This window comes from Drosophila biarmipes, chromosome 2R (genome assembly GCF_025231255.1).
Source record: "Drosophila biarmipes strain raj3 chromosome 2R, RU_DBia_V1.1, whole genome shotgun sequence".
In the NCBI taxonomy this organism is placed as follows: domain Eukaryota; kingdom Metazoa; phylum Arthropoda; class Insecta; order Diptera; family Drosophilidae; genus Drosophila; species Drosophila biarmipes.
The window spans coordinates 3,155,726-3,172,055 of NC_066615.1; the positions used below are offsets into that span (position 1 = coordinate 3,155,726).

General features: G+C 46.1%; 1 protein-coding gene across 2 annotated transcripts in view; it reads right to left on the reverse strand.

Moving 5' to 3' along the window:
• LOC108029617 (uncharacterized) overlaps positions 1 to 16,330 on the reverse strand; it is a 120,931-nt gene that overhangs the window by 13,415 nt on the left and 91,186 nt on the right. For both annotated transcript variants that reach the window (XM_050887085.1, XM_017102003.3), the window contains 7 exons: positions 14,008 to 14,185; positions 12,711 to 12,937; positions 11,808 to 11,964; positions 8,104 to 8,243; positions 7,440 to 7,569; positions 1,348 to 1,476; positions 762 to 962 (listed from right to left, as the gene is read on the reverse strand). In XM_050887085.1, coding sequence (XP_050743042.1) covers positions 762 to 962; positions 1,348 to 1,476; positions 7,440 to 7,569; positions 8,104 to 8,243; positions 11,808 to 11,964; positions 12,711 to 12,937; positions 14,008 to 14,185 — 1,162 coding nt within the window. The remainder of the gene's footprint in view (positions 1 to 761; positions 963 to 1,347; positions 1,477 to 7,439; positions 7,570 to 8,103; positions 8,244 to 11,807; positions 11,965 to 12,710; positions 12,938 to 14,007; positions 14,186 to 16,330) is intronic.

The window sequence follows — 16,330 nt, forward strand, 5'->3', positions numbered from 1 at the left end:
CAATCATGCGTCGTTTTCCACACGCCCAGGCAAAGAATTTGACAAGTGTCAATGCGACAAGAGAAAGAGCGATAAGCCCGATATAAAAGAGCACAAGGGGCAGAGGAGCGTGGAAAGCGGAAAAGGGGTGGACTCGTTGGGGAAAATCACATGCAAAGTAAAACGTCGAACTTCTGACAGCAAGAAAATAAAACTTTTCATTTGTTTTCCTTGGCTCTGCCGTGTCCCGAAACTGCTGTCAAAGTTTTTAATGTTTTTAACTCCTCGCTGTCACCTGAGCACCACCCATTCGGAAAAACCACCCATCGCCCACAGAAAGTCCCATCCTCGATAAAGTCAGCCGAAACTGGGCCACACCCAATTTTCTGTTGCTACCGCTTCACTTCCTTGGTGGCGCTGTCGGGTCACCAGAGATTTTAAGGGATGTGTGACTAACTCTGAGGTAAAAATAGTAAAGTGTTTTTGTTAAGCTTGTAGGTAACTATTTCGCCGGTCATACGAGTGTGTTTGCGTGTGCGTACTTTAATATTTGACAAAAACCATTTATGTGTAAAACTTCCAATGAAACAATCGTTTTGATTCATCCTTTGATATACCAAGTTCCTTGATCGCAAAATGTTCAGCTTTGCGGACTGATTAAAAAAGTGACTGATTTTCCCTATTGACCAAGGTAAATCATGTATTCGAGTTTATGGAGTAACCTTTTTCACCATCCTTTGGTTAAGCATATCAGAGGCGAGATAATATCTTCGTTCACTTACCCTTTACGGAGACCGTGACGCTCTGCAGGACCTCCAGCTTCTTCTTGTTGGTGGGTGACTGGCCCACGCACTTATACATGCCCGCATCCTGGTACATGACGTCTTTCAGCGAGAATTGGCCCGTGGGCTGGCTGCTGCCATAGCCAAGGCCACGCAACCGGGCCGAAACGGGGTCCAAGTGCGACCAGCAGCCCAGGGAGCCTAAAACGAAGGAGGGAAACATGAAAGCCAGTGCATAATTTAATTAATTGACTTCCAGGGTCTCGGCACGCAAGTTTTAATTTCTTTAATTGATGCGTCAATTCCACGGACGCCGAGCCATTTGTCTATCTTCGCCATTTGCCGAAAGTGAGCAAAGTAAATTGCACGCATAATTAATTTCCAATTGCGCTAATTAATGAAGAGCGGACGAAAGGCCCCGACTCGATTCGATCGAACGAAAGTAAAATGTAAAATGTAATTACGGCCCAGACGCATTTGTCATTCTAATTGGGCCACGAATTCGGCTGCTTTCCCGCCCAAAAGCGTGTTTCCTTTGAAGTTCTGGGCCAGCGGAAGTTGGTAGTGGGCCGTTCACTTCGCTTACCTGGAGGACACTGCAGGGTTACCGCTCCGCCCAACTGCACTTCCAGCTGGCCCTTGTTGGGGTTGTGCGAGGCAGCTGCCACGGAAACATCCTGATCATCCGGCTCCGAGGTCACATCCACCGAATCGACTGAAAAGAGGACACAAAGCAGAAGCCGTCAGTTAAGGCTGCAAACTTCCGACCACATGGGGGCAAAGCATACACGGAGAGTAAAACTGCCGGACTTGTATTATAATTAAATGGGAATTCCTGTTTTATTGGATTTCTCAATTCTGCTTTTCGAAAACCGAATCGAGTACATCAAGTAACTTTACGCAGCTTTATTCAGAGCAGAAAACTCGCATAAAACGCAAACACATGTTTGTCCTCCATTCCTTCTCTTTATGTCGAGACACAAATTGAAAATCATAGAATCGCTTTTTCGAAACCGCGATTCGGTGCTGTGCAAATCCCAGGGAGGTTGGCAATTGTCAAATGACAATATTTCAACGACAGAGCCGGCAACAAATTGCTGACACGATGCGAGCACCTGAGTCACTCCGCAATGAGTTGTCACTTCCGTTCTGATGCCAACTAAAAGTGAAAATCGCTGCTCGGCTAGCTGGAAAATTGCCTGAGCTGCAATCTTCTCCACCGCAAATTCATAAATACACATATTTTATGCTCGCTTCCGGGCGGGAAGAGGCCGTAACGATGTTCCATTCTAATTTCGAGCGGGTGGGCGGGCACACACTCGCATATTTTCCACTTTCCTTGCCGGGAGCTGGCTTTAAATTTCAGGGCGTCCTTTGTGCAGCGTACTTTATGGCGCTGTTCATATTACGGTATAAATAACAATTTTCCCTGACATGTGCCTAAAAGTGTGCGGCAGGTACGAGGTCCTTTGTCTGCCACCGGATATCATAACAATAAGTTGCCAAGTGGCGACCTGGAGAAGAAAAATGCGACGATGGGGACCAAAGCGCTAAGCCTTGCAAAGCGCCGGCCCCAGGGAGCAGTCCTCCGAACTCCTGGGGGCAGGGCAATCCTCAAATTAGCAGACCCAAAAGGGAGCCGCACAATTAACAGAACTACTAATTACCGAGCACCTTTAATCGAAGGCGAAACCCCCGAAGTTCCGCCACTGAGATTCTAAAAGGGGTGTGGGACTCTCCACGGCGAGAGACAATTAGTTGTAAGCTCCTTTCGCCTCGCCTCAGAGACCCTTCATCGCATGTCAATCAGCCGGCTGCCAACCCTCGGCCGGGGTTTATTGCTGACAATGGCAAAAGTCCACCCTCGGCGGACGGGCGTGTTACTTAGTCAAAATCACGTAGTTATAAAATTTTTTATTGAGCAACACAAAGGCGGACAAGGGCGTCGTCGCCCAAAGTGACAACTTCAATGGCCAGCAGGGGATCGGGGACGGAGTAGCATTACGGGTGGGGGAACTGGTATTCTGGTGCAGCCCTGGCTGAAACAGGAGCCCTCTGTCGCGGAGCCCAGCGAAAATGTCTAATGAGCTCTGCTCGTCTCGGCTTAACTGACAGACATTTGTCATTGGCCAAAAGCTGGCGGCGGTTTTGGGCGCTGTGATAAGAAAAGTGTCTACAAGAGTCCTCAGGGGCAGAGGGAAATCCCTGAAATTTCCCATTAATTTGACGCATATCTGGGGTGGGCCAGCTTCACATTTTAAAAATTTAAATTGCTGTTGTAGCCAGTTAAAATTGTACTTGCTGCCTTAAAAGCATCTGCAAATGTTACTTTGTGTTTACCCAGTCAGTGTATCTTTAAAATCCTTTTATAAGGACGACACTGAGGACAAAGGAGCGATGGGAGCAGGCTGTCAAAGGAACATTATTAAACGATACATTAGACGCTCTCACTCCGAAGTACTCAGCTTAGAAATCGATTCCCCTCCCCAAACGCCAACTCCTTCAATGCCGTCCCGACACACACGCTCACATTCATAATTCCAGCACTTGTTTCACGCATATTTTACTGAATGGCCATTCATAAAAGTGTCCTCCCACTTCGAAAAAGGCAGGAAAACAAATAAACAAAGGCAAACAAATGGGCATCGAGTGCCGACCATATGGCGACAGTTAAGGGGACTGAGAGGAAAAGGTCCTTGAAGAAAAGGGAGAAAGTGATTCTTACCGCATATCTTTGGCGACGAGGCACACTCGAGTAAATCCCAACTCATAACAACAGCAAATATGAAGGGCAAACAGCAAACACTAATGCAAACAAGGGGATCAATATGCCGGGCAGGCCGAAGACCGAAGAGTTGCCCGCCTCTGGCCAGCAATCATTAATCATAACGCATCATCATCAGCCACGTCGGCGATTCGCCTTCGGTGGTTGGTCGCCTGTCATTTTCAGGGATCCCATGAGCACTGCCGAACCCTCGCAGAGTGTATCGATGTGTCGACACATCCTATCCGCCGTCCGAAGTGTGAATTTGACGGCCGGCGTGATCCATAAATCCTTCAGCACACTGCAAAGTTTCACTCTCGACGGCGGGTGGGCGAGTGCTGAAGGTGAAAAATAAGTTCTCCAGCGGAGGGGCTTTGGCAGCTCTTTCGCTTGCAACTTTCATTAGCACTCCCCGCCTACCCCGAGATTAATTTGCATTTTTTCCGCTGGCTCTTCATCTTCGTAGCAAGTCATGAATATGAAGGAGGCCGCCGAGATGCAGCACCATCATCGCAGGATACAATCAGCTTAACTTACAAGCTGCATAAACAGCCAGCGGAAGCGGCAGAGAGCAAGCTCTGGCGGCTGTGATTGCATTTGTGTCTTGGTTATAAATTTTAATTTTCCCTGCAGCCCGAAGCATTTTTTAAGACTTTCAGCGAACACGCGATTAATTTGCAATGAGTTGAAATTGAAGATGATTGCGCTGGATGCGAGATGCAGCGGGCGAAACAGGGATTCCAGCAGATAGCAGTTTATTTGGGGATGGGAGATGCAGATTGGCGAGGTGCAGTCGAAGGAACTGTGTCTTGCTCCATATCCATGAAAGATAATCTCTCGACAAAGTTACGGTTTTGCCATCGGAGCGAAGAGGAAACTTTGCTGCCACAAAAAATACGCTGCTCAAAGACATTTGTCCGCAATGAGTTTTTAATATTTCCTTTAGTTGCCCGGAAAAAAGGGACCCAGTCGAAATGAGTTTCGGTTTCATCTGGGCATCGACAAATAAAATTTTATTGAAAATCTTTGCAGGAAAACGTGGGACCCTCAACACATACCGAAACATAATCGCCGGCTATAAAAACAAAGGCAGCAAACAAAAACTAATAATCGTGCGCGCCGATAAACAGAGAAATCCAAGTTGGCCTCCGCTCTGGCAAAGGACGAGGTGAAGGACATGGGCAATCTTGTTGGAGTGGGGCGGGAGACGATAAAGTTAAACCGCGATAACCAGCATGACAAAGGATAAAGGATAACATGGCCAAGACTCCTCAATCGGCGCAGTTGGGGCGTAAGGAATGGCTCGCAATCGAAGTGCTTACGACAGCATGGAGAATTACATTTTATTGTAATGGGAGGGTTCGAGAGCCTTACTCCGCTGGGACTCGTCCGGCTCCTGCTTCAAGAGATGTGTGGCCTTCTGTTTTTTCCTTCGCCAGGATGGTTGACAATGTGGCAGAGTCCTTGCGGTGTTGGTGGTGCATTTTCCTGACAGTTGGCTGGGAAAATTAGTTCAGAGCGTGCAAATGCAATTTTCACTTGGATTTCGGTGGTGGGGTAGCCGCAAAAGTGACCCTGCAGAGTTAGAGGGAGTTGAGTTGTGTCACCCGAGCTGCCCCTCACGGAAATCAGAGTCCCTTGCGTGGTTAAATAATTGGCTTTTGAATCTTACCCTTACTTATTATGTATGTGGGAAATTAAAAGAAAACAAGGTGTGGTCTGCCTACAACAGCTCTGTTTGAACTTATTAGATATTTTCTTAACTCTGCTAGAATTTCTTTCAACTCTGCTACAATAGAAGTGCAAATCTGCCAACGTTTCAAATATCTTCTCTAAAAGCGCTCTGATTTCCTCTAAATGAAACCTAAAGCAGTTGATTAAAATACATTCTGTGGCCTCTACATCTTCGTACCCTCGATCTTCATCTAAGTCACAGAACTCTTCGTTTCTCCACACATTCGATGTCCGCGTTGGAAGCCTTTTTCCGCCAGATGGCTCGGCTTGGGAAACTTTTGCTAATTGCACATTGTTCGAGCGAACGCCATGCAAGCCACTCAACATTAATTAGCCCCGATGAGAACTTTAACTTCAACTCATTAATGAGGCTGGCAAACAGAACTTTGGTCAATGGGCCTGGCTTATGCTGTACCTGAACGTGGCCCACTTGCAGGACTTGGGTACTGCCCCACGTCACGCTCGCCGCTCCTGTTGACGTACGTGTCAAATTAGCGACGTTTTAACAAGCTCTTCGTGTCCGGGGTCCCGTGTCCTGCGTCTGAGTTACGGGTCGCGAAGCCTGCAGACGGGCGAATCAATCACGCGAAAGTGGCCGGCGCAGAAAACTTTAAGCAACTGCGTCCAATTGCCTACTTTTGCGGGCCCTCCGCATTCCGCTCCCTGCTGTTCTTTTTCTTTTGGCAGGGCCCCACTGATTGCTTTTTCATTGCAGTTCGTCAGCGTTGTCCTCGTTGTTGTCCACCGAAAGTTCTCCCCTCTTCGCTGCTACCTGTGCTCCCTGTGATCCGGAGGAGGAATCCGGAGGAGGAAACATATCGCCAGCAATTAAGCCGCATTCAAACGGCTGTCTGGGATTTGGGATGCTCGCAGCTCCCCTCGCTCAAATGCGATTTATCAGTTTTTCCCCGACTTGAATGTGTGCCGAGCTCCCTCAAAATCAAAGTCTTCCCGTCCGCCATTTATCATGGGTCGGGCAGCTGTTTTATAGTTTATGACAGACGAGTCGTGTCTGTGCTCCTGCCATATCTTATAGGTACACATATAGGAGGACGCCGCTTGTCGCAAATGGGGTTTAGATGCCGACTGCTGCCAGTTGGATTTGCCATTTCGGCAGTTTGCTCCGCTCCGGCCCCTCGACCGGAGTTCGAGTTCGATAAAGCGTTTTACAAATTGATTTATGTGCTTAACATGTTGCCAGCTCAGCGTCTCTCACAATTAGATTTCGCTGGAAAATGCGGAGGAAAAGTTTTCTTTCTTTTCCCGCCTGGCGGGCCCATCAATCATCGATAATGTCGATGGGCCGGCCGTCTCCGTCACATTTTGGCCTTTCCCAAGCATTTTTCTTGGTTTTTATTAATAAAGCATTTGTTTTCCCTAAATGAGCAGCGACAGGCGGCTGTCAGGAGTGGCGAAAAATCTCCCCCAGGGGATGGGAGACGGGCCTGCCGATCCCTGCATAAAAAAGTGGCAACACTTTGTCAAGTTGTTATTACCAATATTTTATTTCTCTAGTTTGGCCTTCCGTTCTGGCCATGATTGATGCGCGAGCTCTGGGGGGACTAGATGGATTTTGTGGGGCGACAGTGCAGTTCTCCGATTCCTTGAGCATTTTTGATTGCATTGGACGCCTAATGAGGCTGCAAATGAGTTTCTCGAGACACATAATTCGATTTGGCGGTTTGATGGCTGCTTTTAGGCCGCCCAAATTCAATAAAAGTATTTACCAGCATTAACACGCGTTGAGCGCATAATGTTTCGCGCACTCCCCGACCAAAAAGGTATAAAACCCAACCCGCAAACGAAAAATATTGACAGCAAAATGGCGCGTAAGCGTAAATATAGAGGACACCCACTCAATGCCAATGAAATTTGCCACATTTTGCATATAACAGAGGGTGGCGCCACCAGGCGCCTCGCCAAGTGCCAGGAACATCCCCGAAAAAATCACACCGAAAATTGTCCTCAGCGCCATGTGCGAGTGTCGTAAAATGTTCGCTGATTTTTGTTCGTTTTTTCGAGGGCCTTACAGGGTTTCTGACGGTTTCAGCCGGTGGTGCTGCGAGCAATTTTACTGACACAAACTAATGGGCAAAATATTACCACGCGCCATTTTAAGGCAATTTCACGCATACGCGGTCTAATTTACGGTTCTGCTGGCGGGGAGTGGGAGTACTCACATCGCACACTGAGGTAATAGCCAATCGACGAGTACTGAAAGTTGAGGTGCCGGGACGTGCACTTGTACCAGCCGGAATGCTCACGCCTTATCGAAGTGAAGTTGAGGAAACCATCGCCCGTTTGCGGCACCTGCAATAATCGGGAAATGGAAAATCGGAATGTTAGTACTTTGCGGTGGAAATGGGAGGTGGGAAATGAGTTTGGCCGTTATGCGTATACAATTTTTGGTAATTAAGGCAAGGCAAATAGTTTCGCTTGAGTTTAGATTTCGCAAGGTAGCGACAACTGCACGAAAATCCATTTAAAACTTGCTCCTTGGCCAAAGTCACACAAAAGGCCGAACTGCGATGCGCGGCCTACGAATGCACGAGCCCCCACGCATTTCCCGCTCTTCCGGTTTGGCAGTTCCAACGCACAGGAAAAAATTCTGTATTCTAAAAGAACACTTTTTATGTGTGAAATACTAATTTTAATTATTAAGTTAAGGACTATTATTCATTACATTATTTGTTAAGTTAAGTTGTTTTTTTTTGTATCCAAAACTTTTTCCCCATCATGACTCGCAAACATTTAACTTTATTTTTTAATCAGCTTAGGGCCTACGAAAACGGACGTAGGAATATCTAAACTTTTCCCGTGCACTTTTCAGGGGCCCAAACTTACCGGCGTGTCACCGTCGTCCTTCTGCCAGCGCGGAGTGCTCGGCGGATTGGAGTCTACGTCGCACTTGAGGCTGACTTCGATGCCCTCGCGGAGCGGATAGCCGAAGCCAGGTGTGCGGGATATGGCGAAGGAGGGCGTGTCTGCAACGGGACAGATGGTTATTTCGGCTTGGCTTTCTGGATTTCGGCGCTCTCGCCGACTAGACTTTGGCAACATCAACAAAATAGTTTTTAATTAAAAAATTACTCAAAGCATGGTACGAACTGAGGGCAAGAAAGAAAAACTTTTATAATTAAACTAAATGCAAACGTAAGGAGCAGGTCTGCATTGGGAGGAAGGTAAATAAGGATGCGTTAAGTGTCGCACGCATTAGGAGGATGTGAGTAATGCAATATTTGCTGAATTTTGTACGTTTTTCATCACGGTCCTTTTCTAATTTCACAATTTCGTTTTTGTTTCCGCAATTCCGCGCACTTGGCATTGGCCCCCCTAATCGAATCTGAAATAGGTACTGGCTAATTAAATGAGTAGTTCAAGCTGACAGCATTCAATTACCAGCGAACCACGTGTCGATTAATAAAGCGTTCCATTCAGAGTAGCCCGTGGACTCTACTTAGTTAGCGGCATTGAATTCATAGTATCATTTCCAATTTTGGTGCGTTCTGCGCTCTTTATTTTTGCAGCCACAACTCATTCCGGTTTGTCCAAGAGTAATTCGATATACGGTTCAAAATACAACTTCGATTTCAATCCCAAACTGCCAATCACAAATCCATTCAGTGCATGTCAGAAAGCCATCGACAAAATGTAAATCTAAATGTAAATGTAAGTAATGGGACCGCCCCGCCCGGGCAGACATGTGCACTCCTATTCAATGCATATTCGTAGGCATAAATCAAATGTTTTTTAATTAGTGCTGGCCATTTGGCAGGTCTGGCCAAAATATGCTGCCCAAATGGGCCTGCATTCATTTCAATCTTTTCAATTTTTCGGCGCACCAGTCGCCTTTGTGGCCTTTTGTAACTAATACAATTTGATTAGGCGCCCGCAAAGGGTCTGCAGATGCCGAGGGACAAATAAAATTTGTTTGTCGGTTGTTTGCCAAACTATTCAATTCGGCTTCGCATCCTGTCGATATAGTACGGCCAGCCACCAGACAGCCGTCAGTCGTCAGTCGTCAGACATCATACATATTTATGAATGGGCTGGAAAAACATACCCTTGCCTGTGGTGTGTGATGGTGGTCCATCAATTTGTTGGCTCAAGCTGGGCGACACAAAGGCTGGAAAATTGTTTAACTGTTTGGGCATATTATTTTCAGGCAAACCAAAACAATTACGGTGGAAATGCAGGTCTTAAATGTGCACTTTGGCATTTTCCCAAATTGCTCAAATTAAAAGCAAATGTTGGCCCAAAAAGCTCTAATTTAAATGGAAACCTAAATATTTTCTTTGGCTCCTTCAGTTGACTTTTTCCGGCTTAAATTGTTCAGCATTTCGGGGAGCAGTGATCCCTGTCCATGTCCTTGATTTGCCTGTCAACTGTCTGCATAAAAATGCGCAAATTAAACGCAGCGCTCACTACAGACACATTTACAGATACGGATGCTCGTGCAGATACGGATGCGGACTGGGATGCGGATACAATGTCTATGGGCTGGGCAAACGCTCTCATGTGTGTGCATTTTAATTTATACAAGCGCAGGGAAAGGGAGCGGGAATAATAAAAGGAGAAACAGGACGAAACAGGACGAATCAGGACGAACTTGTTCCTTCTTTTGTTGAACCCGGAAAACATTGCGGTTGTTCTTGTTGCTGCTCCCGTTATTATTGTTTGAGGCCTCGTGCTGTTGTTATTGCGGTTTTTGCAATTTTCATGCCTGGCCAAAGCCGAAGCCTACACACACGGACACACGGACCCACTCACACTCGCCCTCGCACCCACATCCACACCAAAACACGCAAAACATCAAGGACTCTCTGCCATGCAAATCCCACACGGCTTTTCTATATTTTCCAATCATTTTCATGGCTCTCCACTACCTGGGCATTTGTCAGGGCATTATGCGGCTTCACGGGCATTAATAAAGCAAATAACTGTGGTCCGTCCCCGGATCCTGGCGCTGATTGAGACCCTCCTCAGGGCGAGGACCCGGCTGGTGTCCTGGCGTCCTGGTGGCCAGGACGTGTGTGCGGCTTTTTGCTGCCAATTAGTGCTAGTCTTCCAATTGTCGCCTCGCCCATCGACCTACCGACCCACCGCCGGCCAATGGCATTGATTCCCAATTCCATGTCCGGTTGCGTCACTTTTGCGGTGTCCACAGGACTCGTATCTTTATTTTCCGGTTTTGTTGTGGCTGCTCGTGGCATGCATATTGTCCACCTCAATTGGTCTCGAATCGGACCTGCCAGGGTCTCCTTTAAAGCGATTCCCTTGTTGAGTGAACCATATCAGGTGCAATCCGGTGGACGAATGGGAAGGTAGGGATCACAAAACGACCATCGATTTGAAGGCGAGGTCACCCAATCCAATGTGCAGTTCACATTAACTAAACTCAGATGGATTACAGAATGTGATGGCCTCCCCAGCTCGCGGAGACATATTTATGCTATTAAACGTGTGCCTTTTGATAGGCATTGCAGGGTTCCTATGCAAGGCTGTGCAGTATCCTGTCCTTTTCCGAGCTCAAATTCAATGTTTCGTGCGATCTTCAAGTAAACAGCATGCTACAGCATTAAAGCTGTTGAATCCGTCCTCCCTTCTTTCGACACCTTCTTATTTTTAAGCTAATTGAGAGTCCGGCAATCCTCTCGGGCCTCGAATTCCCATTAATTCCCCCCCGTCTCAGCAGCTTTTGTTCCCTGCAATTCAATTGTCGTGAGCGTCCTTTTCTCACTGTCGCGTTTTCTTTTCGCCTCCCCTTGGCCGTTTTCATTGCATTTTGATTTTATTTTTCCTTCTGGTCCCTTTTTGTGCTGTTTCAATTAATACAATTTCACATTTGCTTTCGGTTACTCCTCTGACTTTGTTCACTGCAGGTGCATAATAATTTTCTGTGTTGTTTGGTTCTGCGCCCGGTTCGCCCTCGGCCTGCGATTCTGGCCGTAGCTCTTGCCCCGGCTTGCGGCGTGTGTTAACTTTCGCAATTTAACTTTTCAATCAACATTTACTTTTTGGTTTCACTTTTATTTACATCATTCCACTCTCGTTTTTTCCCTCCTTAAGGTAATTAAACATTGAGATATGTACGCCCTGTCTGGCTTTATTAAAAAGTTTCGGTGACCTTTCCATGACGACTCACTGAATATTTGTTAGCTTTTGGGATTATTTTTCGACATTAACTTTTAGTTCGGTCTTAAAGAACAATTAATATAGGATTGCTCTTTGTCAAGTGCTTTCAGATATAGTTTAAATTTTATCAAAAATTACATTTTTATACCTTCATGAAATGGAAACGTAATCATATCCGAAAATTTTATTTGAATACGTGTAAAGGAAAATAATGGCTTTGTTTGAAGATAAATTATTTTTCTACTGTAATATTTAAAGATATGAAAAATCGTTCGATTACGAGAGTCTGGCAGTAAATGATATAAACGATATACATCTGAATATTATTGAAAAATATAACAATGGCAATCTTAAATAGTGGTAATATAACATAATAACTCAAAAAAGGCTACTTTTAAATACCCAAAGCTTACACTGCACATCCAACAGAAGCGAGGCGTTCTGGCGAATCTTCAGCGTGGGATGCTCCATGACGCACAGGATCCGAGCGTTATGATGGGCCCTATAGACCGCCGGTAGTCGGGCCTCACTCTTCGCGCCACTGTTGATTTTGTAGCCATCCTTGTCGATCTGCATGAGAGTGGAATTCAGATAAAATTCGCATTCAAAATTTATGCTAAACACTGGCAAATTGGGCCAAATGACAGGCGGCTGTTCGGGCGGCCAATTAGTCAGGCCTGTTATCAGCGCGACATCATTAATTTAAATTAAAGTCCAAGGGCAAGGGCACCCGCCTCCCCGAACACTACTCCGAGCGACTCTCCGACCACCCACCACCCGCTGTGGCTTTGGCATGGAAATTTTGTTGGCACAGTTTTCAATCAATCATCGGGGGGCCGGAGTGGCCCTGGGTGGCAAGTGGAAAGTGGTAGGTTGTAGCTGGGATGAGACTAGGCTTGTGACCAGCCGAACACGCAAATTTGTGGCATTTAGGGTCCGAGCGACAAACACCCACACACTCGGTTCTTCCCTGGAAGACACTGCCTGTGGGTGTGTGTGTGTGTTTGACAGGTGGGAGTGGGGCACAGTGGGAGTGGCATCGGGCTGACTAAACTGCTGCATTGCTCAACCGAATGTCTGCTTTTCATTATGCTCGAGTGCAAGACAAACAAATTTCGACCCGACCGCAAACTGGGTTCAGCCAGTCGTCCGGAAGAGCCGTTGTTTGAGCCGGCAGCCGCTGCTGGCCACACCTAATGTGTTTGTTGGCCGGCGATGCTGTGGTTTTTCCACTCCAGCCCAAACAGCCATTACCAATCCCATTCGGACGTCCCGCCACTTGTCACTCATGGGGTTCAATGCATTACCTGGCTTACCTTCTCGCCCTTGATCTCCTCCAGCTCCAAGACCTCGGCGGACACTTTCTGGGCATGCCGGTCGACGCCGGGGCTGAGGAGCACCTCCCAGGTGAGCGAGGGTCGTGGGTTGCCGCCCTCGCTCACGCAGGCCAGGTTCAGCTCGGAGTTCTCCTTCACGGGCACAAACAGGTTGCTGGCGTCCAGACGGCGGGAATCGATCAGCAGATACGGCGGCTTTGGGCGATCTGTGCGTAGTAAGATAAAGTTTATACTCAAGGTGGAGCCCCTTGAAAAAGCAAGAAATTTCTGCTTTAACCACATGTCCCTACCAAAAAATTGTTATTTTAATTGAAATGTATTTGTCTCATCAATACCTAGTGATTGACCCAAAAAAATGTTTCACTCCCACTCTAACGCCTACAAACCGCCCAAAACTGTGGAGGCCACAGACATTTTTTTTCTAAAGTGTATTTGTCTGATTAAAATCGTTCAATTGATCTAAAAAAAATGTTTGCCACGCCCACTCTCAAGCCAGCAAGCAATAAAACGGCTAGAACTGTCTGTCGCCCCATGATATATACAAAATAGCCGGTAGGTGGCGCTTTACAATATTTTTTTGCTGCTTAAATATCTCCATTTTCATTTTACGCCCTCAAGCTGAGTAACGGGTATCTCATAGTCAAGGCACTCCACTGTAGCGTCTTTCCTTGTTTTATTTGTATTCATGGCGTACATAATTCTTTAAAATCGCTGTTGTACTTGTTTAAGTAGTTATGTTTACATTAATTATTTATGTCGATCATAGTTTACTTATCATTTTCATTAATAGAATATCTAATATAAACAATTGTTTCATTTTAGAAAAGAATATTGTGGGTGACCTTTATCAACTTTATTTAATTGGGCTATGTTCAAAATTCAATGATAAATATTCTGTTAGTATTCTTAAAATATTTTAGTAAACTTGCATTACGTTACAATACTATGACGTTTGTCTCTATAGGGATACAAATTGATTGTCAATAAACGAAGCTTGGGTCGGATTCCTTCAGTTTGCTGCATTCAGAACATGCGCTCGAAGAGCTAGCCCCAATGTTTACTAGTTCTGTAGCACGACCTCATCTTAATTTCGTGGATGCTTTTTGCTCCATAAAAGCGAGCATTTTGCCAGCGCCAACTTGGCCTCGTCCGCGGCTAATTTGGCAAATGGAACGCCAAGACCCCTTTAATATTTGTCTAAGCTCTTGGCGAAGTCGTGACTGCCCACCCAGCGGCAAGCGGGGAGTGGAAAGTGGATAAGGGTGGGGGTACTCACCCAGGACGACCAGCTTGACTGGTCGGGCGTTCTCCGTATAGCGCCTCGTATTCTCCGCCTCGCACTGCCATTTTCCGTCGTCCTCGAGCATGACGTTGGTGATGGTTAGCGCGCCATTAGCCTCCTTAATAAAGCGGTAGTCGGTGACGCGGGCGGTGCGGTCCATGGCGTGGACCACCTGCAGGACGGGAGGAAAGAAAGAGCGCTGGGATAAGTTTGTGCAGCGATAAAGCTAATGTCATTGGCGGAATTATGCAAAGCGCCTTTTGAAACTTTTAATGCAGCGCATTAAATGCCCATAAATTTCCCCCATTAAATGCAACCCGCCCTCCTCGCCAGTCGGGCCAGAGAAACAATTGCATTTAATGTTTTCATATCCATTTATTTACACTTGGGCATCGCTGGAATTTTATTACATTTCGCTTCAAACAAACACAATACTCGTAATGACAATTAAACGAGGACGATGGACCACCCCCACCGCCACACATGTTATCCACTGGTAATGTGGCAACAATGAACTGGCGGCTTAAAAACTGTTGCCAATAGTTGTTGGCCATGCCGCCGCCCGTCAGTCTGTCTGTCTGCCCGGGCTTAATGCAAACGGAAATTTATGTGCGCATTCAAATGCTTCATCCGCAGGCACGAAAAAATTATGAGGAATGCGAGAACAAAAAATATAAATACATGGGCACGCTTAATGCGTTTAAGTGCCAATTAAATGTCGGGGTGAAAAGAACGCAGTCAGCAGTGGGCGGCCATAATGGAACACGATTTTAATTGCATTTGCAGGCGGAGAGATTAACTTCTGGGCTTGGATTAAGGCGGATGTCTGAGGCGCATTAAATTTCCAAGCTATACACTCTCTCAATGGGGTATATTGCACATTTCACCTGTTGATTGCGAACCCACACAAAGAAATTTTCCACGACATCATTTTCAAGAGAACCCTGGCCAAAGAAGCGTATTTGTGTTTTTAACGGCTTAATAACAGCTAAGCCATCCGAAGACCAAAGCATAGCCAGGCAGATTTTGTGTCCTGGGCCAAAAAAGGTCTGTCAAGTCAGTTGGATCGAGCTGTGTTCTTAAAGATATAACGCATTTCTAAAACTGTGTAAAAATTAACTAAATGTAATTCATCAGGCAAAATATGTAATAAACACAAAAAATAAAGACAATTCTTCAGGCGATAAGTTATAAGATATTTTGAAAAAATAAACAGCCGAGGTCCGACTTTAACTACTAAATTTTTTGTTGATTTACTTTTCGAAACGCTAAAAATTGTGTTTTTTTTAGTAATTAAGCAATTACAACTTTCGTTTTGTCCGTGACCGATAAATATACCGTATCATTTCTCCGAAGGAAGAAACGGTGAGAAAATGAAAAAAGCCGATGACAAAACGATAGCAGAAACTTTGCGAAAACCAGAGCACGTACAGACGATAACCGAAGCACGCCGGAAAGTCCTTTTTATTATCCAATACTTTTTAAATGGAAATACGATCCTAAATGGCAAACGGCCCTTATTCGTTCAAAATAAAACCCTTCACTAAAAACTAGCAATATTGACCGGCGAAAAATTGAACAAGGCTTGGAATTGAAAATCCGTAAAAAATCTGTAAACAGAATATTTGTATGGTGCACTTCCGGTTCCGTTTATGCGTTTGCGTTAGTGTTTGCCATTGCCAGTTGTTACAGCTTACGACTCGTACGATTCGCGTGGAGTATATTTTTCAAATGCAGTACAAATATTTATGCGTATATGAAATTCACTTCCCAAAAGCGACTCCCTTCCCCCCGAAAATCGATGTGTGCGTGAGGCGACTTCCGGCGCGCATTTGCCGCAGTCGCCGCAACGGCCATTTGCAGAAAATTTATTAACCAACGACGCATTTGACTGGCAACTGGCAAACTGGCAAAATGGCAAGCTGGCAATGGCAAACTGGCGACTGGCAAAGTGGAAACTGGATTTTGCGTGCCTGTGCAGCGGGGCATTCAGTTGGAAATTTATGAGGTCGATGGCAATCCGAGGCTTTTGGTAGCCACCGCATCCACTTCCACGCCGGCTAGTGTCCAGTGTCCAGTGACCAGGCCTTTGGCACCTGGTCGTGTTGGATTTTTCTGGTTTGGCAACATGGCCGCCGGACAAAAGCGTTAAATGAGCGTGGCAAATCCTTGTTTACAGCGTCGAGCGTTTGGGCCGGATTACACTCTCGATTGTTTCGGGCCTGCCATTGCTGGCGATCCTCTGACTGCGTTCCCGTTTTCGGGTAATTATGAATTCAGACGCTTTTGTTTTTCCGCAGCGCGGCCGGGGTGTGTG